This window comes from Chiloscyllium punctatum, chromosome 9, assembly GCF_047496795.1.
Source record: "Chiloscyllium punctatum isolate Juve2018m chromosome 9, sChiPun1.3, whole genome shotgun sequence".
In the NCBI taxonomy this organism is placed as follows: domain Eukaryota; kingdom Metazoa; phylum Chordata; class Chondrichthyes; order Orectolobiformes; family Hemiscylliidae; genus Chiloscyllium; species Chiloscyllium punctatum.
This window is the reverse complement of record NC_092747.1, coordinates 28,361,484-28,386,933: the sequence shown is the minus strand read 5'-3', so window position 1 is coordinate 28,386,933 and position 25,450 is coordinate 28,361,484. Positions and strand designations below refer to the sequence as shown.

The window sequence follows — 25,450 nt, the reverse complement described above, 5'->3', positions numbered from 1 at the left end:
GATTATGTCAGGCTGTCTAATTCAGAGACAGGACCATTCACACTTGTTTAAATTGATTACTCTGCTGGTCTACTTCCCAATAGCAAAACAGCTGTCTGACAGCTTTGTAACTTGCAAGAAGAACTTATGGAAACGTTTGCCCATTTTAAGAACCAATAAGGTTAGTTAAGAATGCTGCTGTTGGTCCTTTCGTAAAAGGAAACATCTTCTGGGTTTAGCCCACTCAATAAATAAAACCATTTTTGACATAAAACATAGTCTTATACAAGTGCGCTATAGAAATAAATCTGAATTTATTTTGACTGGCTTTAATGAATACTTGGTACAGACTTGATGGGACAAAGGGCCTCTTTCTGCACTGTACGAATTCTATGATTCTACAAAGGAAAGTGCATTCTGTGTTTGGATGTCCTGTATTGGACATGCAGTAAGATACTTCTCAGGAACCAATGTAAAAGAAACACAATGAAAATTGGTACTTCTCTGAAGCATTGACAGAAATGAGCCAAACAATTGCCCAGCAAACAAACTGTTTATTATTAAATCAAGATGTCGGAGGCAAAATGATTTATAAGTTTGAGTCCAATTGATATGCCATTATAATTGCCATTGCTCTCAATTCCATAATCACATTATAATAGCAATAACAAACTTAGAATTTGCCAGCAATGAAACATGCAAAAGCAATAATGTGAGTTCACAAAACCTTATCATTTGTCCACAGCTACTGCAATTTCTATTTACACTCACCATTAATACTCAGGCATAAACTATGATCATTTAGCTCAGGTGCTTGAAAAATGTGGTGTTATAGAATTGTGTGTCATATGTCTTAGTCTTCAGTAAAGGAAAGAAATTATTATCTAATACAGACATTTATAAAAGAGCTTCATAAAATTTATTTGAGAATATTACGTAACACAAGCAGGTCTATTCCAGCAGCTAGTTTCCACATAGTCCTTTTTATCATGAATGTAAGGTTATGCTTTTACCTGCTAAACATTGCTTTCTATGTTATTTTCAATGATTACTTCTCAAGTAGAACATAAGCAAAGGTCATATTATAGACCAGACTAAACCTCAAATCATATTAAGAAGATAGCCTACACGCTAACTTTTCTTATTTTAAAGGTAAGTGCAAGGCATTGTATTCCATTGTATCTAGAAAGCAACAACACCCCCAGATTCTACGGACTACCTAAAGTGCACAAACCAGACATCCCACTCAGACCCATAGTATCACTACCAGGGACACCATCACACAAACTGGCTAAAGAACTACAGCAGAAACTGAAACACCTGATCAGCGGATCCAGACACTCTATACAATCAACACAGGAATTCTTGGACATCATCAGAAATATACACATAGACAAGGAAGAAACCATGGGCTCATTTGATGTAACAGCACTGTTCACCTCTATCGACAAAACCCTAGCCAGAGAAACAATAGTCAACCTGCTGGACATACAGAACATACAAAAGGACATTGAACCTACCAACAAAGACGGCATACTCAAACTACTGGACCTGTGCCTCACAACACATTTCACATTCAACAACTAAATAAATGAACAAACCAATGGCACACCCATGGGCTCACCCATCTCTGGACTCATAGCAGAAGCAGTAACGCAAAGATTAGAACAAACAGTCTTACCGCAAATTCAACCCAAACTCTGAGTCAGATATGTGGATGACACCTTGGAATCATTAAAAACACAGAAATAGAGAACACACATGGGATCATCAACGCCACACTCACAGGAATCCAATTCACTAGAGAGGAAGAAAAGGACAACCAACTCCCATTCCTAGACGTGATGGTAAAGAGAACACCGAATGGAGAATTCGCCACAAAGGTTTACAGGAAAGCCACACACACAGACCAAGTCCTAAACTACAAAAGCAACCACCCCAATACACACAAAAGAAGTTGCATCAAGACACTATTCAAAAGGGCCACAACACACTGCAGTACACCAGAACTGCAAAAAGAGGAAGAAGAACACCTATACAATGTATTCGCCAAAAACGGATACCCGCGCAATTTCATCAACAGATGCTTAAGGGAAAGACAACGGAACGAGGACATGCTGCAACCCAAAGGACTAGCCACACTACCGTACATCAAGAGCATTTCCGAACTGACAGCCAGACTACTGCGACCACGAGGACTCATAACAGCACACAAACCAACAGCCACTCTCAGACAACTCACCAGAACGAAGGACCCAATACCCAGCATGAGCAAAACTAATATAGTGTACAAAATCCCATGCAAGGAGTGCACAAAACACTACATAGGACAAACAGGAAGACAACTAACGATCCACATCCATGAACACCAACTAGCCACGAAACGACACGACCAGCTATCTTTAGTAGCCACACACGCAGATGACAAGCAACATGAATTCGACTGGGACAACACTACTATTATAGGACAAGCCAAACAGAGAACAGCCAGGGAATTCCTAGAGGCATGGCACTCATCCACAGATTCAATCAATAAGCACATCGACCTGGACCCAATATACCGACCACTGCAGCGGACAGCTGGAACTGACAACCGGAAGTAGCAGATTCAAATCACTACAAATGGCGGAGGAAAGATCACAGAAGCGCTTCACAGGAGGCTCCCAAACACTGAGGATGTCACCTAGACAGGGGACGAAACGTCTGCAACACAAATTCCCAGCTTGGCGAACAGAACCACAACAATCCTTGAGTGTTTCTCTTGTTCTAGGATGGATGTGTTGTCCCAGTCGAAGTGGTGTCCTTCCTTATCTGTATGTAAGGATACTAGTGAGAGGGGGTCATGTCGTTTTGTGGCTAGTTGATGTTTATATATCCTGGTGGGTAGTTTTCTGCCTGTTTGTCCAGTGTAGTGTTTGTTACAGTTCTCGCACGGTAGTTTGTAAATGACATTAGCTTTGCTTGTTGTCTGTATAGGGTCTTTCAAGTTCATTAGCTGCTGTTTTAGTGTGTTGGTAGGTTTGTGGACGACCATGGTGCCAAGGGGTCTGAGTAATCTGGCAGTCATTTCTGAGATGTCTTTGATGTATGGGAGAGTGGCTAGGGTTTCTGGCGTGTTTTGTCTGCTTGTTTGGGTTTGTTGCTGAGAAATCGGCGGACTGTGTTCATTGGGTACCCATTCTTTTTGAATACACTGTATAGGTGATTTTCCTCTGCTCTGTGTAGCTTCTCTGCATTGCAGTGTGTGTTGGCCCGTTGAAGTAATGTTCTGATGCAGCTTCGTTTGTGGATGTTGCGGTGATTGCTTCTGTAGTTCAATATTTAGTTTGTATGTGTTTTTTTCATGTAGACGCTGGTTTGAAGTTGCCCATTGTTCGCTCTACTGTGACATATAAGAATGGCAGTTTGTTGTTGTTTTACTCCTCTTTAGTGAATTTTATGCTAGTAAGGGTATTATTGATGGTCTTGAAGGTTTCCTCTAATTTGTTTCATTTAATGATGCCAAAGGTGTCATTACAAAAAGAATGGGTACTCAATGAACATAATCCGCTGATTTCTCAGCAACAAATTCAAATAAACAGACAAAACATGCCCAGAAACCCTAGCCACTCTCCCTTATACCAAAGGCATCTCGGAAATGACTGCCAGTCTACTCAGACCCCTTGGCATCATGGTAGCCCACAAACCCACCAACACACTAAAACTGCAGCTAATGAACTTGAAAGACCCTATACAGACATCAAGCAAAGCTAACGTCATTTACAAAATACCGTGCAAGAACTGTAACAAACAATACAATGGACAAACGGGCAGAAAACTACCCACCAGGATATATAAACATCAACTAGCCACAAAACGACATGACCCTCTCTCACTTGTATCCTGACATACAGATAAGGAAGGACACCACTTCGACTGGGACAACACATCCATCCTAGGACAAGCCAAACAGAGACACGCACGAGAATTCCTAGAGGCATGGCATTCTAACCGGAACTCTATCAACAAACACAGAGTTAGACACCATCTACCACCCCCCGAGAAAACAAACAGGAAATGACATCACCAACCCAAAGAAACCCAACATATAAATAGAAAGCAGGAACATATAAATAGAAAGCAGGAATCATGAATAGTGCTTCGCCCGGAGACCTACTGAAGATGTTATCTAGTAGGGTGACGAATCATCTGGAAGTGAACCTTCCAGCTCAGCAAGCAAACCTACATCCACTACTACTAAATAACTGTTCCAATATAGTAACATGCCATAAACACATCCTTGGCAAAGCCAAATTCAGTAATATAGATTGTCTCACATGCAATCCTAGCAGCAGGTAGAGAACCCAGCTTTTAGCTGGAAGAGACAGGAATAAGAACTTCCACATCCAGCTTCAAGCTGAAAGCTAAAACTAAAAATCCTGGTTTTGTGGGAACTTGTCCCCACCCATTCATGCGGCTTCTATTGTTCTAACTTAAACAAAAACCCAAGGCCTTACAAGCTACTTACTTTAGTGGCTTTGAGCAAACCACTCTCTACTTCTCTGCTTCCCCATATCCTGATGAAGTGCTTCTGCCCAAAATGTTGATTTTCTTGCTCCTAGGATGCTGTCTGAACTGCTGTGCTTTTCCAGCACCATACTAATCTTGACGCTAATCTCCAGCATCTGCAGTACCCACTACGGTCCACTGTCAACCTCTGCCTCAATCTTTCTTCATTAAAAAAAGGTCAAAATACATCTCCTACAGCCATAGTATCATCACAATCGACTAATCCATCCTATAAAGTCTGGGGATCCTGTGACCCAGGTTCAAGGCCTAGCTGCTTCAGAGGTGTTTAATAACATTTGTCGTGGCCTCTGTAGATGGCTATTTGATCACTTCGAGCCTGACCTGCCGTTCAATATGATGTATTCCTTACTCTGCGCTCGGTTTCTCCCCATATCGTGTTAACTACAGGGCTGTGTCTAACTCTTTCATGAAAACATTCAATGCTTTGGCCCCAATCACTTTCGGTTATGGAGGATTATATAGGCTTGCCACTCTCTGGGTGAAGACATTTTTCCTCATCTTAATCCAAAATGGCAGTGGTTTGAAGGAACAGAGAGACATACAGTGCCCCAAGATTTCATTGTTTTAGTGTCCCAATGCCACCCCAACCGTAAATGTGAAAATGAGCATTTTTACTTTCACAAACTATGAAACACACTCTCTACAACAACAAGTGGTGTTTTCCCATTTTCACACTCCAGTTAAAAATGGAGACATTGGAAAAGGAAAATGTATGGCCTGTCAAGGTATGAAAGTCTGTCAGTAGGCATTCAACTGTGTTAGGACCATGGAAGATAGAAGCAGTTGGCTCTCAGCAGTCTGAGGTTCTGCCTCACAATTACGTACAGATAAATTTATTTGCTTTTCAGGCCTAGTGTTTAGAATATTTTCAATTTTCCTCCTACTTATAGGCAAGAGAATAATCCCTCTTAACCTCCAAACTTCCCAAACTGACCTTTAAATGAAGAGCTTAAAAGCTTGTTTCCAATATTTTACTGCAAAAATCTTGTACATCAATCAACCAGAAATACAATCTGTGCTTTAATTTTATGTCAGTTAGCAAGTAGTTAGGCTATCTATTGCTAATGCTTCACTTGCAAAGGTCAACAGAGGCATTAATGAGGGCAGCGAGTTGCCTACCCCCAGTCAATACAAGGTCCAAATCCCAATCTCCATTAAAACTGACCCCTTTGTCACAGTCAACTGTATATTTTTCAGCTCTTTTGTTCTGTAAAGTTTGACTCTACTAAGCTAATCTTAATAGCAGCATTTTAACATAAATTACACAATAACATGCGAAATAGGACTACAAGTTAACCATTGACCTTACAGCCTACTCAGCCATTCAATAAGATCATCACATATCGGCTTGTACTTCCAATTCCACATTCCTCTCTCCCCCTGGTAATCCTGGACTGTTTAGGAAAGTAAGTATTACCACTGCTGACACAATGGCTTAGAAGCCTCACAGCACCAGAGGCCTGGGTACAATTCCAGTTTTGAGGGACTGTCTATAGAGTTTGCACATTCTCTCATGTCATGTGCTCTGGTTTCCTTCTACAGTCCAAAGATGTGCAGGTTAGGCGGATTGGCCACGCAGGCTAAACGGATTAACCATGGGAAGTGCACAGTTACAGGGATAGAGTAGGGGCTGGGTTTGGGTGGAATGCTGTTCAGAGGGTTGGCATGGGCTCGAGAGGCTGAATAGCTTGCTTCCACACTGTAGGGATTCTATGATGATTCTAGGATCTCTATCCTGAGAGGGCAAACCCAATTCTAAAACAGTGGCCCCCTGGTTCTGGACTCACCCAGAAAAAGAAATATCCTTTCCATGTAGGCCTTGCACAGTGGCGCAATATTAACATTGGTCTCCTATGTTGTATTTCTGATCGCATTGCTTTTCACTGATACTGTATTACCACAGAACAAACTCTACAGATCACTCTTGAAAAGCCATTTTAGCACCTGGTGACGACTAGAGTCCAGAATTTATTTTTGTTTCTCATCAGTTCTAAAACTGATCTGTAACTAGCAATTTCCTCAAATTAAGCAACATGCTGTATATATTTTTGAATTTCCATTTGGGATATTCTGGTCAGTCCTGTGATTTGCTTATGGATGTGACATGTTTCCAATACGCACCATAATCTGCCTAATGTCTTGGTAAACAATAGTCTAATGTACACATCATAACGCAGAACCTTATTGTGAACACTGGCAATCTTAATGTGCCCTAAGCTGACACATGAATTCTCTTCTCTGAATAGTAGTCTGGAAATTTAGATACTGATTTCAAGTAATAAACCATTTTTTTTCCAATAGGTACATGGATAAACATCACAATTTAAAACTGTGAAACGTATATGACTTTAGACATTGAGAGCTGGAAAAGCACAGCAGGTCAGGCAGCATCTGAGGAGCAGGAGAATCGGCATTTCAGGCAAAAACCCTTCATCAGGAATATCTCCTGCTCCTCAGACGATGCCTGACTGGCTGTGCTTTCCCTGCACCTCACTCTTGACTCTGATCTCTAGCATCTGCAGTCCTCACTTTCTTCTATTATTTTAGGCACTTTGATATGTAAAATAACAATGATCACGACTTTCACTGAACTTCTAAGCAGATGCTCATTATTGCAAACTCATTTTAGCTTGCTTACCTGGGTGGCCTGGCACCAACTTTAAAAACTGCCAGCTGCAATTCACTGACTGCTCTAACTGACAGCTCTGGTCTGGGAAATGGATAGGGAAGCTTCAACATAGTGGGCACTTGACTTTACAGACAGATAACATGTTACATCCTACAAAACATGTAAGCATATCAAGAAGCCAACTCCAATCAGTTATTTCTGCATTTAACTCCAACTGTCTGCACATAATCCCTTCAGGAAAGGTGTGCTGTTAATTTCAGTGTATTGATAAATCTAGTTGAATGATATTAACATGCGTTTTGCAATTCAATAGTGGGTCTACAACTTTCCTAGGCTCCCTATACAGGGGAACCTCGATTATCCGTATGACATGGGCGGGCATAATTGCATTCGGATAATCGATTATTTGGTTAATCAATTAAATGCCTTTCCTCTGGGGCTCGGAGTTTTTAAAGTCTGCTCTCTGTTCAGGAGACTGCAGCAGCACACAGCACGCGAGGCCCCGACCCTCCCCTCCCCGTGTCCAACACTGCCCCCTCACTTCCAACATCGCCCCCCTGCCTCCAACCCCACCCCCAACCCCCTATATACCCGGCCCCCTTTCAGGGGGAGCCGAAACGATACCAACAAGACTGCTGCTGCTGGTGCCTTTGTGGGGTAAGTCTCCAAATAGCACGCGCACACACACACGCAGCCACAGCTACACACACAACATTTTACTGCAACTTTTTGACAGGTTCCACCTTTCCCCTGTATAGGACAATGTTGGAGAGATTATCTGGGGAAGGAGGGGGTTTAGGGTACACCCCTCTGTAGAACTCCAGGGAAAGTGTGTTGGGGGGGGGGGGGGGGAGAGAGAGAGAGAGAGAGAGACAGAGAGAGAGAGCGGGCAGTCAGTCATTTAGATATGGTGCCTGTTTAATCACTGTAAACAAAAGACGCGATCACTGTTGGAAACACATCTTTGATGTAATGTTTCCATTGGTACCTCGAGATCTTCTTCAGATAATCTGATTTTCGGATAATTGAGGTTACCCTGTAATTTGCTAGAGAACACAAGGCAATACATGTGATGCAGCCATTCAATGATTTTCTAAGATTAAACAACTTTCAGCATGAAATCCAGGAACACAGCACCACAGCTGCGTGACAAAACTCCATGTATGTTTATTTTTCATCTGTAGGATTTATACTCCTACCACCAAAATGTTGAATTTCTCTACCACCCTTATGGTTCTCAACTGTACATTCAGGGAAGCATTACTAAAACAAGATGAATTTTGAATATGTGGACCATTGTTTCCTCTTTTTTGTTTTGAGTGTGTCAACTTGTAAGTTGTGTCCGCTTGTAAGTTTTTCATGTGACTGTGCAGTAATTAAGAGAGCCAACTTGTGCAGGGGATTTTCCAATTACTGTTCAGATCTGTGGTTTACAGAAGACACAAGTTCAGACGTTATTTTAAATTCCTTCTTTTGTGATGCCAATTACAAAAACATCAAATTGCATGCTTGGAGCACTGTCTTAGATACAGGAGCTACATTTCCTTGTTGTTGTCATCAGACTCTCAAACCATTTGGTCAGGGAACCCAAAAAAGGTTTGGTAATGTAGTGGTCAGGTTAAAACATCATTGACAAGCTTGTTCGACTGACATCAGGGTTTCCCACAGGCTACCAAAATCTCCCCTCCTGTCCCACCGCATGGTGAAACTCAAATGCAGCCTGAAGTCTTTGACAACAAAGATGTATTCAGCTCTTCCAGGTGGTCTCAATAACTGGCAAAGTCATAACCCCAAGTTGTGTCATCCTTTGAAGTGAGATCAGAATTTGTGAACTGGACTTTTACAGCGAGTTTCTGTGCCATGGTAGGCTAACCAGTTAGAATGTTATTAGCAAGGTGCCCTACAGGTGTTTTTGTGGAACAATATGAACACTTATTAATAGCATGCAAAATTTAGAATTGTGGATGACAATATCCCCAACCATTTAATTCTTCAGACTGTCATTGTGTAGATTGTACATGTCCAGAAAAGACCACTTCAGGTTATCTATTTTTAATCAATGGCCTTCGACCGACAAGACGACTTTAGGTTAAATTTTGACTATGGGCTAGATTTGGCTAGGTGTGTAGCTGCAAGACCTAGAAACCCACCAGTTTAAAGTGTCCAGCTATCTGCTGAGCATGGGAACCCTCTAGGGCTGTGTACTCAGTCCACTGCTGTTCACCATGCTGACACACGACTGTACAATGATGCACAGCTAGAATCATATCATTAAGTTCGCTGATGCCACGACTATAGAGGGTCTCATTAGCAAGAATGACAAGTCAGCAAACAGAGAGGTGGTGCAGTGGCTAATTGACTGGTGCAGAGTCAACAATTGTCTCTGAACGTGTATAAAATGAAAGCGATGATTGTTAACTTCAGGAGGGCATGGAGCGACCACTCCCCACTGGACATTGACAGCTCCCCTGTGGAGATTGTGAAGAGCACCAAATGACCAAATTTCTTGGCATCCACCTGGCAGAGAATCTCACCTGGACCCTCAATACCAGTTCCATAGCCAAGAAAACCCAGCAGAGTCTCTACTTTCTGAGTAGGTTGAGGAAAACCCACCTTCCACCCCCACTCTCACCACATTCTACATAAGGTTCTTTGAGAGTACCCTGAGCTGGTGCATTGTCTTGGATCATAAAACCCTACAATTGTTAGTGAGGACAGCTGAGAGGATCATCAGGGTCTCTCTTCTTTCCATTACAGACATTTACACCACACACTGCATCCGAAAAACTAAGAGCGTTGTGGAAGACCCGACATATCCTTCATTTAAACTCTCCTTCCTGCCATCTGGCAGAAGATACCGGAGCATTCAGTCTCTCACAGCCAGACTGTGCAACAGTTTCTTCTTCTGGGTTATCAGGCTCTTTAACACTGTATGATCAGATTCTATTCCATCTGAAACTCTTTGCATGACTTTGAATTGCTGATAGAACAATGTTTTAATAATTATCATTATTTTATTAAACTGTAATTGTACATCACTGTGCCTATTGTCTTGACATGTCAGGAATTATTGCGCTGTCTTGCGTGATTTGCACTTCTCGTGCACTTTGTGCTGCCTTGCATATAATCAAATAGTTTTGTGCTGTCTATGTAGCACCTTGGTCCTAGAGGAATGCTGTCTTTTTTTTACTGTATCAATTGTAAATGATAGTAATGACAAATAAAGCTACTCTTGACTTGACTCTTCGGAATCAAAATCAGAATCACTACAGTACGGAAACAGGCCCTTCGGCCCAACAAGTCCACACCGACCCTCCGAAGAGTAACCCACTCAGGCCCACTCCTCTACCCTATATTTACCCCTGAGCAATGCACTTAATCCACATATCCCTGAACACTATGGGCAATTTAGCATGGCCAATTCACCTAACCTGCACATCTTTGGACTGTGGGAGGAAACTGGAGCATCTGGAGGAAACCCACACAGACACTGGGAGAAAGTGCAAACTCCACACAAGCAGTCGCCCAAGGCTGAAATCAAATCCAGTTCCCTGGCACCATGAGGCAGCAGTGCTAACTATCGAGGACTCTTGATCTACTCAACAGAGTAAATTAAACTTTGGAATGGCCATTTCTCAGCTACTCCAGAGCAAGTAACAAACCTGGTGAATTCTAACTGTCCACATGCCCAGCTTCCTTTGAGTGGATACAGATGAAGCCATCTCCATTGTGTAACCCTGGCAGTCAACCGCTTATAGTTGCTGATTGCAGAATACAATTAGAGTAATTTTTTTTAAAAACTCAATACTGGGAAGAAAAATCTAGTTTTCCACAAATATATCAACATCCCTGTTATCATTCCAGTACATGCAACAACCTTGATTCACTTCCTCCCCAATATATTTTGTGGTATGATAAGAAACATTTATTTGTATTAAAAATACTCAAAAATGCAACACTTTTAATGACCAGTGGAATGCAAATACCCAAAACTTGCTTAGTGAAGCCTGCACATCTTATTGTAACATAAATTTACAGTGCTTCAATATATGTGAGCCCTGTAATTAATTTGAGCATTTTGTTTTGTTAATACTCTATTTCTTAATGCTGCTCATTTGTTGTCAGTGCTGTTGGCCCAACAGCAATGAGAAATCAAAACTTCAGGGACTGTCTGGCCTCCCCAATTAACTTCATAAATCAATGTTGAGGGCAAAATATTGATCAGACAAAGTGAGGTTGTGAGCTGACAATTGTAATGAAGAAACCTTTGAGCATATCAATCAATTTTGTAGTTAATATGGTAAAACTCTAAATATCAAATTCTTTTTAACTATAAATATGTAAAGTCTGCAAAACTTTATGCCAAAGTACATGGAATAAAGCTATTACTGTACAATTCCCACCCAGACACAGCCACCTGCATTACATGTGAATGCCCTCCAGTTCTAAGGGCTTGTCTGCATATGTTTAGTCCATTGATAGAGCTAAAGTACAAGAGGAAGGCATGTGAACCTCAATTTTCCAATAAATCCACCAACACTTCATTAAAAACTGAACTATAGAGATCGGAGTTACTGGCTTTATAACAAAACATCCCAACTTAATTATAAAGGGTATATAGCTTAAACAATCCATACAAATCAGCCGCTTTATGCTTTTGTGATGCATATTAACATTCTTACCAGATTCTTGGAGATATCGATAAACCAGGAAGTTTACTTCGTCACTAGTTATGCTCATCTTAGCCCCACCTCAAATTATGAGGTTTATCAGCACTGAAGTCTATGCCCTGTTGGATAAGAACAAAGACAAAATGCTAATTTAGTTATTTCTCAAAGGTTTAGGTGACAATTAACTCCACTGATTATTAAATATAACAGATTCAAACAATTTTATTGACTTATGTTCATTCTTTATTCAAAGACTTTTGAATATTATAGGATATCAGAAAAAGATATTTTGTTTTGCTTTGGAAACCAAAGAGGCGATCATAAACATAGGGGCAGCTTTTCAAGTTCCTGGGCATGAGTGCATTTCATCACCACATGACAGTAAATATACAAATTTTGTATTTGATAGTTTACAACTAAGTGACCTTGAAGAAATGTAATAGTCAACTGTGCATGTATAGAACTGCAGTTGTATGTAGACTGATTGGGCTGGCAACAGCTTTGCCTTGAAAGGTATTAGTGACCCAATTTACAAGAAAATTCGAAGCTCTTAAGTTCACCTTTCCGTTGCAAACCCTCTGTTTAGTGAATTCAACTTGATAGTTTACCATGGTGAAATCTGAATGCTGGTCCTTTGGGTTGTTGGTTCAGTATCATAAGGAACATTAAGTCCCAAGTTTAAAAAAAAAGCATGTATCCACCAGCTTCACCAAAGTTCTGATGTGGAGGTGCTGGTGTTGGACAGGTCAAAAATCACACAACATCAGGTTACAGTCCAACAGGTTTATTTGAAATCCCAAGCTGGCAGAGCAAGGCTCCCTCATCAGGTGCAGTGCGAAAGGGCACACGATGCAGGGTACTCTACTGGTTGTGCTTGTCATCTGAGGATTGCAGTAGAGTGCCCATGGATAACCTCACGATGCTGCACGTCTCTAGCTTCCACCCTAAACATCCCCTGTGGACATGCTTTATCTGGGCTGATGAGGAGGAACACAACAGACACCTGAAGGCGTTGAAGGATGCCTACATAAGAACAGGATATGATGCTCAACTCATCGAGGGCATGTTCTGATGTGCCACAGTGAAAATCTGCAATGACCGCCTCAGACAACAGACATAGGGAACAACTGATAGAGTACCCTTCAGTACCCAGAATTTCCCTGGAGCAGAGAAACTATTAAAATTCTTTGTGGCCTTCAACATATCATCGATGACTATGAGCACCTCACCAAAGTCTTCCATATGCCTCCACTTCTCGTCTTCAAACAACCACCAAACCTTAGACAGACCATCGTTCGCAGCAAACTACCCAGCCTTCAGGATAACAACGATCACAACACCACAGCAGCCTGCCATGGCAACCTCTGCAAGACATGTCAGATCATCGACATGGATACTACCACCATGTGAGAACAACACTCACCACATACTTGGCAGATGTTCATGTGACTTGGCCAATGTTGTCTACCTCATATGCTGCCAGCGAGGATGTCTCAATGTTTGGTATATTGGCGAGACCATGCAGACACTATAAAGATGGATGGGTGGATAGCACTCAACCATCACCAGATAGGCATGTCCCCTGCCAGTCAGGGAACACTTCAGCAATCTAGGGCAATCAGCCTCTGATTTGTGGGTAAGTGTCTTCCAAGGTGGATTTCAAGATCCGCAGAATCGCTGAGCAGAGACTGATAGCTAAGTTCCACATCCATGAAGACAGCCTCAACTGTTCATGTCGCACTACAGGTGGCCCTCATCTTACTGTTCTGTACCTGTAAAATCTTCCTTACTGTCCTGTTTTAACAGTCATGATTTGGAGATGCCAGTGTTGGACTGGGGTGTACAAAGTTAAAAATCACACAACACCAAGTTATAGTCCAACAGGTTTAATTGGAAGCACACTAGCTTTCGGAGCGATGCTCCTTCATCAGGTGATAGTGAAGGACTCAATCCTAACAGAATTTATAGCAAACATTTACGGTGTGATGTAACTGAAATTATACATTGAAAAACGGATTGTCTGTTAAGCCTTTCATCTGTTAGAATACAGTGATAGTTTCACTTCTTTCATGGGTAAATCACAAAACCTTTTTTTAAAAAAGTTGCATTCTCGGGTTAGCTGTTAACAATGGTGATAGCTAGACAATATGTTGAAGGTGTTGGCCCCCTGTGTTCTCTGTCTATGCCATGATGTTTAGGTTGACTCTAATCTAAAAAGTGAGATAACGGAGTTTTACATAAATTCATGCAGTTTTTGAGCTCAGAGTTCTACATGAATGCAGTTTTTGAGCAAAGTACAATGTAACCATGTAAGTACAAATTCACCCCACAAAATCTGTTAGGATTGAGCCCTTCACTATCACCTGATGAAGGAGCATCGCTCCGAAAGCTAGTGTGCTTCCAATTAAACCTGTTGGACTATAACTTGTTGTGTGATTTTTAACTTTGTACACCCCAGTGGGCGACACGGTGGCACAGTGGTTAGCACTGCTGCCTCGCAGCGCCGGAGACCCGGGTTCAATTCCCGCCTTAGGCGACTGACTGTGTGGAGTTTGCACGTTCTCCCCGTGTCTGCGTGGGTTTCCTCCGGGTGCTCCAGTTTCCTCCCACACTCCAAAGATGTGCAGGTCAGGTGAATTGGCCATGCTAAATTGCCCGTAGTGTTAGGTAAGGGGTAGATGTAGATGTAGATGTAGGGGTATGGGTGGGTTACGCTTCGGCGGGGCGGTGTGGACTTGTTGGGCCGGAGGGCCTGTTTCCACACTGTAAGTAATCTAATCTAAAAAAATATATGTGTGCATGTGGGTCTGTGTATGTGTGTGTGTGGGTCTGTGTGTGTGTGTGTGTGTGTGTGTGTGTATGTATTTGTCTGGGTTGGGGTTGTGTGTGAGAGAAAGTGACCCCACAACAATCAACAGACAGGAGGGTCCCCTCCCAGTTGGGGAACACTTCAGTGGTCCAAGACATTCAGCCTCGGACCTTCGGGTGACCATCCTCCAAGGTGGACTTCGGGACAGCAGAGAAAAGTGGCCGAGCAGAGGCTGCTAGCTAAATTCGGTACCCATAGGGAGGGCCTCAACTGGGACCTTGGGTTCATGTCACATTACAGGTGACCACCATTTCACTATACTCCCACAGATATACTCCTACATACACACACTCTCACACGCACACAGGCACTCCTATACACACATACACACGGACACACATATACATAGATGCGCACACAAACACCCACATATACTCTTAGAGACACACACACTCCCACACATGCACCCCCTCACACTCACTACGCACACACACACACTTTCTCGCACTCACAACCTCCAACCCAGACAAACACACACACACAGACAGACAAAGACCCACATGCACACATATATTTTGTGGGGTGAATTTGCACTTTCAGGGTTACATTGTACTTTGCTCAAAAACTGCATGCATTCATGTAGAACTCTGAGCTCAAAAACTGCATGAATTTATGTAAAACTCTGTTATCTCACTTTTTAGATTAGAGTCAACCTAAACATCATGGCATAGACAGAGAACACAGGGGGCCAACACCTTCAACATATTGTCTAGCTATCATCATTGTTAACAGCTAACCCGAGAATGCAACTTTTTTAAAAAAAGGTTTTGTGATTTACCCATGAAAGAAGTGAAACTATCACTGTATTCTAACAGATGAAAGGCTTAACAGACAATCCGTTTTTCAATGTATAATTTCAGTTACATCACACTGTAAATTTTTGCTATAAATTCTGTGTTAGGATTGAGCCCTCCACTATCACCTGATAAAGGAGCATCGCTCCGAAAGCTAGTGTGCTTCCAATTAAACCTGTTGGATTAAAACTTGGTGTTGTGTGATTTTTAACTCTGTTTTAACAGCATCACCTTGATAAATTGTTATAATCTCTCTACCTTAATTAGTTTGTACAGTTTTGGAATATTTATTACACACACACACACACACGCAAACACACTCTTAAACGCATGCACATACATATATATAAATCTATAGAGGGTGAATCATTTCATCTGAGATGTTTGTTTATTTGCAGATATATTCTATTTTATTCAAAAAACATAACTTGTAGTCACAGTCAGTCAATGTGGTATTTTATAAATTCCTGCTTTCGGATCAAGACGAGCCTGATTTAAAACTCGGAGACAGATTCTGAACAAAGCCTCACATCCACAATTTAGTGCCTGACCTGATGTCAACTTTTTGTATCTCTGCCTGATTGAAGTTCGGAAAGTTCGGCAGACATTGATAAAATCTTTAATTATCTGGGGCAATGACTTGAAATAGATTCTGAATCTGTATCTTAAATCAATTGAAATGGTGGCTCAATGGTTAGCACTGCTGCCTCAAGTGCCAGGAAACCAGGTTCAATTCCAGCCTCGGGCATCTTTCTGTGCAGAGTTTGCATATTTTCCCTGTCTGCGTGGGTTTTTTCGGGTGCTCCAGTTTGGTCCCTCAATCCAAAGGTGTGTGGGTTAGGTGCATTAGGGATAAATGTAGAGGAATATGGTAGGGTTATGGGTCTGGGTGGGTTACTCTTCAGAGTGTTGGTGTGGATTTGTTGGACCAAATGGCCTGTTTCTACACTGGAGGGATGCTATGAAACTTGCATCTCCTTTCTAACAGGTTTGTTTATTCTACTTACGCCAAAGCCCACGTTTGATTGTTCAGACATGGAATTCTCATATCACCATTTCTTCATCCTTACCTTCAAATTGTTCAGGTATCTTGTGTGCTGTTACATGATTCTTGTATCTTTGAAAACTTTCATTTGAAAAGGTAAGGATCAAGTGAGTAACATTTCCACTTGAAATTCATGACAATTATGGGCAGCAGTAACCTCTAGACAATACAGTAAATTCTTTAATGCAAACATGGTCTCATACTAAAGAACAAGTATATGCAACAGGTGTTACTCCTGCACCCAAGTTGACAGGGTTGTTAAGGCGGCATACAGTGTTTTAGCTTTTATTAATAGAGGGGTTGAGTTCCGGAACCATGAGGTTATGCTACAGCTGTACAAAACTCTGAGGTGGCTGCACTTGGAGTATTGTGTACAGTTCTGGTCACCGCATTATAAGGAGGATGTGGAAGCTTTGGAAAGGGTGCAAAGGAGATTTACTAGGATGCTGCCTGGTATGGAGGGAAGGTCTTACAAGGAAAGGCTGAGGGACTTGAGGCTGCTTTCGTTGGAAAGAAGAAGGTTGAGCAGTGACTTAATAGAGACATATAAGAAAATCAGAGGGTTAGATAGGGTGGACAGGGAGAGTCTTTTTCCAAGTATGGTGATGGCGAGCACAAGGGGTCATAACTTTAAGTTGAGGGGTGGTAGATATAGGACAGATGTCAGAGGTAGTTTCTTTACTCAGAGAGTAGTAAGGGTATGGAATGCTTTGCCTGCAATGGTAGTAGATTCGCCAACTTTAAGTACATTTAAGTTGTCATTGGACAAGCATATGGACATAGATGGGCTTCAGATTGGTATGACAGGTCGGTGCAACAGCAAGGGCCGAAGGGCCTGTATTGCGCTGTAATGCTCTATGTTCTATTCATCTTAAATGCTTATATTCACACCGTTTTGAGCTGTACAATGCCATCTTTAAAACTTGCTTGCACTACAACAAGGAAGTCACTTCTTAATGTAGCTTCTTAATTACTCCAGAAAAAGTTTCAAACTTCCCGTCAACTATAATTATTTAAAACCAAACCAACTCTTATCCTCTCCAACATCACTTTGTTAACAATTTTTCCAAAGAGCAACTATCGTGCCAGTGTATACCATTCACATAATCATGAAAAAAAAAGACTTGGTCAGTGCAAGAATGTTTTAGGAATTTCAGCAGCGAAATCAGTCATTACTGGACTTGATGTACAGTATTCCTACACTGTAAACAATACTTCAATGTGCTTTAATGTACCCAAAATAAAACTGACACTAGAAGAATGACTGTAGCTTCTCAGTCACATAAAAAGGCATTCAGTCCCTCTGATCCTTAATCTTGGCTAATCTAAGCTTCACCTTCATTTACATTCCATCTTTCCATAAACCATTGTAATATTTTTATTGTCCATCTATAACTGAATTAAGTGGTTGCTGTGAGGTCATTTTAGATACAGTTGGTTTGGAGTTACATATAGGCCAGTGAAGATCTAGGCCAGTGCAATCAAGGCTGGAAGATTTAATTCCTTAAAGGAAGGACATTGGTGAATTGGATGGGTTTTTCCAAAGCTAGCTTCATGGCTACCATTAGTGAGATTATTTTATGTTCCAGGTTTATTAACTGAATTCAAATTCCATCAACTGTGAGAGTAAAATCTGAATCTCTGTCTCTAGGGCATTAGCCAAAGTCTCTAGATTACTAACCCATTGGCACTATTCCACCATACCTTCCAGAGACTAACTAAATCTATGGATCTTTTGAGGCTGAAAGGTGCAGATATTCACTATCCTTCATGTGAAAATTGTTTCCTGAGTTTACTCCTATCTGACCTGGTTCTAAGCCTTAAGATTCTAGACCAGAAGAAATCCTTTTTCTACCCTAATGAATGCCTCATTTTATATTCCTCAAACAGATTACTTACAAACATTAAGTGTACACAAACCACATTCAAGCAACCTTCATAATTTAACACTACATAATCTCCTCAAATATCAATATATCATTCCTGAGAAGCAATACCCAAAAGTCTATATCAAATGGGGTGTGACCAAGAAAATGCACAATTGATTTTTTTTGTATCTATGCACATTGTAACATGTTTACATGGATACCAAAACAACGTCCTTTAATCTTCACTGGTCTAGTTCTTCACCATTAAAACATTCAGATTTGTTTTTCCCAGAATCAAAGTGGATGACTTTACACCTTCCAACAATGAAATTGATTTTATAACAGTTCTGCTTCCTTATTTAATCAGTGCCCTTTTGAATAAAATAAAGCTTCTACTCCCATCCACACAACTTACTCTACTTCCCAATTTAAGCGCATTTGAATATGCTGCTTTTATTCCTTCATCTGTTAGAAATATAGTAATTAAAATAATAAACTGTTGAATAATTATTTTTGAGTCTTGTAGTTTATGGTGGTAACTTCATAAATATTACTTTTGAGAGCATGCTCTGTCATACTCCTTCTATATGCAATTACTTTGCATGAACAGTTTAAACTGTTTTCCTTGGGAGAGATAGCAAGTTTGAATGACAAAAGGTGGGGTAAACTATGTGGAAATAAACTACTTGCAGTATTAATAATTCATATTAAAGGGACAATATAAAATTAAAAACAAGAAATTTAAAGCAGAGTCTGGGAGAAAGAATCTTTCTTTGAACGAACTACAGAAGTTAGAGATGAAATAAAGATCATACTAACATTTAAGAATGGTTGGGATTCCTCTTCTATTGTTGTTGAATGAAAAGGAAATAAAGGAATTATAAAAATAGGGCAGGCAAATGGTAGCAGAACTACTGTTCCTAAGAAAAACAAAGAAATTTTGAAAATGGAGAGGAGTATTTAGCTCCTTGAATGTGTTTCACCATTCAATAATGGTTGATCTGTAAATTAACTAATTGATCTATTTCCATGATGGAATTTTGGACTGGAAACAGTTATGCTGAAAAGTCTATTTAGTTCTAAGATGAAATAAACTTCAGGTTTCAAGAAGAGCTAATTAGCATTTCTACCTAGATGCATGAACCACATAATTCACATTGTCAAAGGGATGACACAGGATGAGTTGTTGTAAAAATGAGATTACAAGCTTTCCCAGAATATCAATGCATACCACAGTTGGGAGTCTGCTTGGATCCTGGAGAGATGGAATCATGAGAGACCAAAAATAGTTCTATAGTTTGCCATGCAGGAATGTGGAGAGAGCTCATACTTGGATTGGAAGGTCCAAATTTGCAGTGTGTTAAATGAGTCTGGAAAAGTAACCTTGCTTCGGCTGAAAGGAGTGTCTCTGGGCAAAGAAACCCTCACTGTGAAAGGTAGTTCTAATATTGCAAGTTACCAGACTCAAAAAAGAACAGAAATAATCCCTTGGGAGATAAGAATCATTCTGAATTGATCCAGTAAAACTGAATGCCTGTGTAATGTATTCCTGTGAAGGAAGATGCTTTGGTTAGACTGAGGGTACGCGGAATCTTTATAATTCTGTGGTTTGACAGTGTTTAATTAATAGTTTTGATTACTGTGAACATTTTAAAATGTAAAGTTGTGACATATCTTACAGACTAACTGAAAGCTTTTAAACAAAGTTAGTTTTCTGCATGGACATCAGAACAATGATTTTATTTAAAACTGCTGAATATAATCAACTTCACCATGCATAAAAAAAGTACACTGATCACCCACCCTGAAATAAATGAAAGCTGAAGGATCAAAAATCAAACATTTGAAAAACATTCAACTTGACTCATTATTTTGCAGCTGAAGCAACTGTCACACAGGCCTGCTGGTGGGGTGCATAAATGGCCTCTAACAGTTACAATCAATTTGTTGCTTTCCTTTGATACTGGTCCTAAATACTCTGCATACTTTACAATCCTAAAAGAAAGGAAACATTATTGTCCAAACCTCAGGCCAATGGAATGCACAAACCCTTTTACAGCAGTCTAGTTTTCCACAAGTGCACTTGCCAGGCCACAATTTTCCCTCATTCATTTTAATGACCAAAAAAGAAATCACAGGAGACAAACATAAATAGCTAAAACAAAATGGCCAGCAGCTGCATTTGTACAAAAAGCTAACTTGACCTGTTGGTTTTAGTATACATGGTGTACAGAATTGTATACTATCAGTGCAGGGTTAGAGTCTCATAAAACACTCCCAGTCAGGTACAATCGGCCTGTAATGAGCTTTGACAGCCCTGCATTACGTACTGAAATCTAAAGATTCTTGGAAGAGAAAAAGCATACTTATAACCTTGATCACTAGTGAAAGAGCAAGCCATTGTAACAACGCGGTTAATGTAATAACCCACACTCCCAACAACCTATACCTAGTTTCAGTTCCTAACACACAGGAAAACAAACCTCACTGCAGACGTTTTAAATGTGAATCTTCAGTCAATAAATGAATAATTGATTGTTGCAAACACTATCTACAACCTGTGGTTACTTACATGGTTGAAATTAACCAGGTCAAACATTTTTTTAACAAAATAATTACCAAATAGCAGAGAATTGGGCTAAGAATTTCACTTAAGAAATATTTGTAAAAATTTGAGGTAATAGTTGCAGGTATTGTTCACTGAACTATTCATTCTCATCTGAAGCAGGAGAATTCTGCATGAGTTAGTTACACTCATATTAATGCTACTAGACATTTTAATTTTACTGTATAATATCACTTCCTGTGTTAACACACACAGATAAGACAAATTAAAAGTTATCCACTTTCTGCATCTACATTTCTTCCAGTCAGTAAGCGATTAAAGGTAGAGATTGCCTTTCCATATAGCCCTCTCCTTTATGATGTTTAATTTCCACACTTTCAGTATTTATATTATATTCATAATCTATGTGAATACCAACATAAACCCAAAGGAGGCCAAATACCATGGCCTTCAGAAGTATGGGCGGGGTTAAAATCCCAATCCCGGGATCTTAGTATGAGGGGTTGCAGAGTTTAAGGAGCTAAGACATAGGCTATGTTATGAAGGTATCAACCCCCTCTTTGAAGCTGTTCTTGCATTCCTTCAGGTAGCAGGTTATGTTAAGGCATGGGAAACCAAACAGGCTAAAGATAAACTTGTAGAACAGGTTAAATCAGAGGCTGCCAACCTCATCAAAATATTTGAACTACTAAAATATCTTTGGCAGGGAAGAGGGGTGAATCGGCTGTCCACCCTTTGTCTTGCCTCCACTGAAAGCCGCAGTAAGTAGTTTGATGTTGTGCATGTCTCCAACTTGCTCTCACATTTTCTTTTATTGATATATTTAAAATGTATCCCTTTTTCTTCACTAAGGAGCACGGCAACTGAATTTGAGCTATAGGGAGAGGCTGAACAGGCTGGGGCTGTTTTGCCTGGAGTGTCAGAGGCTGAGGGGTGACCTCATAGAGGTTTACAAAATTATGAGCGGCATGGATAGGGTAAATAGGCAAAGTCTTTTCCCTGGGGTCGGGGAGTCCAGAACTAGACGGCATAGGTTTAGGGAGAGAGGGGAAAGATATAAAAGAGACCTCCAACTTTTTCACACAGAAGGTGGTACGTGTATGTAATGAGTTGCCAGAGGAAGTGGTGGAGGCTGGCACAATTGCAGCATTTAAAAGGCATTTGGATGGGTATATGAATAGGAAGGGTTTGGAGGGATATGGGCCGGGTGCTGGCAGGTGAGACTAGATTGGGTTGGGATATCTGGTCGGCATGGATGGGCGGGACCGAAGGGTCTGTTTCCATGCTGTACATCTCTATGACTCTGACTATAAATGCAGAGGTCAGCAAGATCTGGGTACAGGTGTAAGCCATCTTGAAGAGACTGCAACAAGGGCCGTAACAAGAGTCCATGGACCGCATTGGGATTGACCCTACCCCTGCACCAAGAAACCTGGGTTTAAGTCCCACCTACTCCAGGAGCGTGTAAATATATTTCTGAACAAGTTGATCAGAAATGGGGAGGATTGTGTTTCAGACTGGAGGCCTGTGTGTGTTGAATGCCACAAGGGTGCTGGGTCCCCTGCTTTTCGTCATTTATATAAATGATTTGAATGTGAACATAGGAGGTATAGTTAGTAAGTTTTCAGATGACACCAAAATTGGAGGTGTAGTGGATGGTGAAGGTGGTTACCTCAGATTATAATGGGATCTTGATCAGATGGGCCAATGGGCTGAGGAGTGGCAGATGGAGTTTAATTTAGATAAATGTGAGGTGCTATATTTGGAAAGGCAAATCAGAGCAGGACCTATGATCTAATGGTGAGGTCCTGGGGAGTGTTGCTGAACAAAGAGACCTGGAGTGCAAGTTCACAGTCCCTTGAAAGTGGAGTCGCACAGAGATAGGATACTGAAGGTGACGTTTGGCATGTTTTCCTTAGTTGGTCAGAACATTGAGTTATAGGAGTTGGGAGGTCATGTTGCAGCATTTAAGGGCATTGGTTAGGCTACTTTTGGAATACTGTGTGCAATTCTGGTCTCCCTCCTATTGGAAGGATGTTGTGAAACTTGAAAGGGTTCAGAAAGGATTTATAAGGATGTTGTTAGGGTTGGAGGATTTAAGATATAGGGAGAGGCTGAATAGGCTGGGGCTGTTTTCCCCTAGAGTTTTGGAGGCTGAGGGATGACTTTAAAGAAGTTTATAAAACCATGAGGGACATGGAAAGGGTAAATAGACAATGTCTTTTCCCTGGGTAAAAACAAGGACTGTAGATGCTGGAAACCAGATTCTAGATTAGAGTGGTCCTGGAAAAGCACAGCAGGTTCAGGCAGCATCCGAGGAGCAGGAAAATCAACGTTTTGGGCAACAGCCCTTAATCAGGAATAGAGGCAGAGTGCCTGCAGGGTGGAGAGATAAATGAGAGGAGGGGTGGGGGTGAGGAGAAAGTAGCATAGAGTACAAGGTCTTTTCCCTGCAGTAGGGGAGTCCAGAACTAGAGGGCATAGGTTTAGGGTGAGAAGAGAAAAATTTAAAAGGGACCTCACGGGCAATGTTTTCATGCAGAGGATGACACAAATATGGAATGAACTACCAGAGGAAGTGGTGGAGGCTGGTACAATTACAACATTCAAAAGACATCTGGATGGGTATATGAATAGGAAGGGTTTAGAGGGATATGGGTCAAGTGCTGGCAAATGGGACTAGATTAGGATAGGATATCTCATTGGTATGGATGAGTTGGACTGAAGAGTCAGTTTCCATTTTGTACATATCTACGACTCTTGGATTGTCACATAAACCCAATACATTCATTGTAGTCCTTTCTGGAAGCAAACCCTCAATCTCTACTCAAGCTGGATCTAATACTGCACACTGGATTCTTAATTCCCAGAGGACAACTAGAAATGGATAGTAATTACTGCCTCACCAGCATCAAACACATGCCAGGAACCAAATGAAAAAATATACATGGAAACAAGAAAGAATATTTGTCATTATGTCTAAAGCTGCACAAAAGCTCAGTTTTTCATCTACTTTTTCAAATGGTTTTACAGAATTGAAGGATCAATTTGTTTTTGTCTATAATTTGTTCAGACCAGTAAGATGCTCAGAAAGAACAAAGGGTGGAGGAAATATTAAGATAGATCAATCAAAAAGACAATTGAAAAAGAGAAAGTTTTACACCCATTTCCTTAGAGGAATCAGGCAGACCAGGAGTTATGGTTAAAGTGGTCCAATTTTGCATATTCAGCCCAAACAATTGAGGACTCTGATTGACTTTGCCAATTGTTTCATAGGTATATGCAAATCAGTATCCTGTTATGTGGAAAGGAACTGGATGCCATTTTAACAGCCTGCTGAATGGAGCATCTACAGAGGATATGTTATTCATTTGAAGCAGACTAGAATGGAATCATCAGACTAGAAGCCATGAAGATATGTGGAAAACCTACACTAGTGGGTTTAGGAGGAAGAAATGAGCTCTGATAAAGCATAGTCACGGTCTTGTTATCTTTTCCAATAACTATTTTTTAAGTAACACAACACATTAGTAATATCTATAACAAGCTTCAAGGTTGCAGTGGCTGTAAATACATTTTAAGTCACCATCAAAATATGGCACTTTATTATCCACCAATCACTGTTGCTGGGCCAAAATCCTGGAACTTCCTTTCCAACAGTATCATGAGTGTTCCTATATCCCGAGGACTACTGAAGTTCAACAAAGTAGCACACCAGCATCTTCTCCAGAACAACTGATGATGGACAATAAATGCCAACAACATGAACATCCCATTAATGAATGAACAAAAAGTAGGCAATGTTATTTTCATGAAGCATAGAGCAGAACAGTTCTAGTCCCTCAAAAGTGATTGCTACACTTGCCTTTTCAAGTTACTTCTGCATCACTGGGCTTTATTACAGATTGTCAAAAGCGTGTGGTTTATACACAGGCAGTCCCCAGTTGCAAATGGATTCTTTTCGAGTCTGCAAGTCGATATGAAGGCAAATCAGAATACAATGCAGGACAAAATACAATAAGTAAATTTTACGAAATGTTCATAAGTTGCATCTTTAAAATTAACTGCTTGTATGAGATTGTGTTGGTAAGCACAGTCGTTCATAAATTGGGGATCCCCTGTAGTAGGTTGTTATAATTGAGTCCTGTCTTCATAAGCGTGTAGCTAACTCAGGTCATATACAATAAATATAATCCACTCCATATAAATGCTATTTGTTAGTGTTGTAGACTTCTAAGGTTATATACAAAGTGAACTGAATAAACCAGTGGTGTGTTTAAAAATTATATATCAAAAAGAGCTAATAAAGTGTTAAAGACAACATTCTGAGGAACTAATATACATGCAATTCCCTAATATTGTCAAAAATTATATTACTGATAAGTGTACACTTTATACACAGCACAAAAAACTGTTTAATGGTGTAAATAACTACAAGAAAGAAGAAACAGCAATACAAAG

At 40.6% G+C, this 25,450-nt stretch overlaps 1 protein-coding gene across 11 annotated transcripts in view; it reads right to left on the bottom strand.

Annotated features, from left to right (window-relative positions):
* The window catches only part of LOC140481236 (F-box-like/WD repeat-containing protein TBL1X), a 411,567-nt gene that overhangs the window by 99,456 nt on the left and 286,661 nt on the right, over positions 1–25,450 (bottom strand). For 9 of the 11 annotated variants that reach the window (XM_072577105.1, XM_072577109.1, XM_072577110.1 and 6 more), the window contains one exon: positions 11,860–11,966. In XM_072577105.1, the coding sequence (XP_072433206.1) occupies positions 11,860–11,917 (58 nt within the window). In that variant the 5' untranslated portion in view covers positions 11,918–11,966. Of the gene's footprint in view, positions 1–11,859; positions 11,967–24,854; positions 24,957–25,450 lie in introns of all 11 variants that reach the window. The other 2 variants (XM_072577108.1, XM_072577112.1) reach the window with 1 other exon arrangement.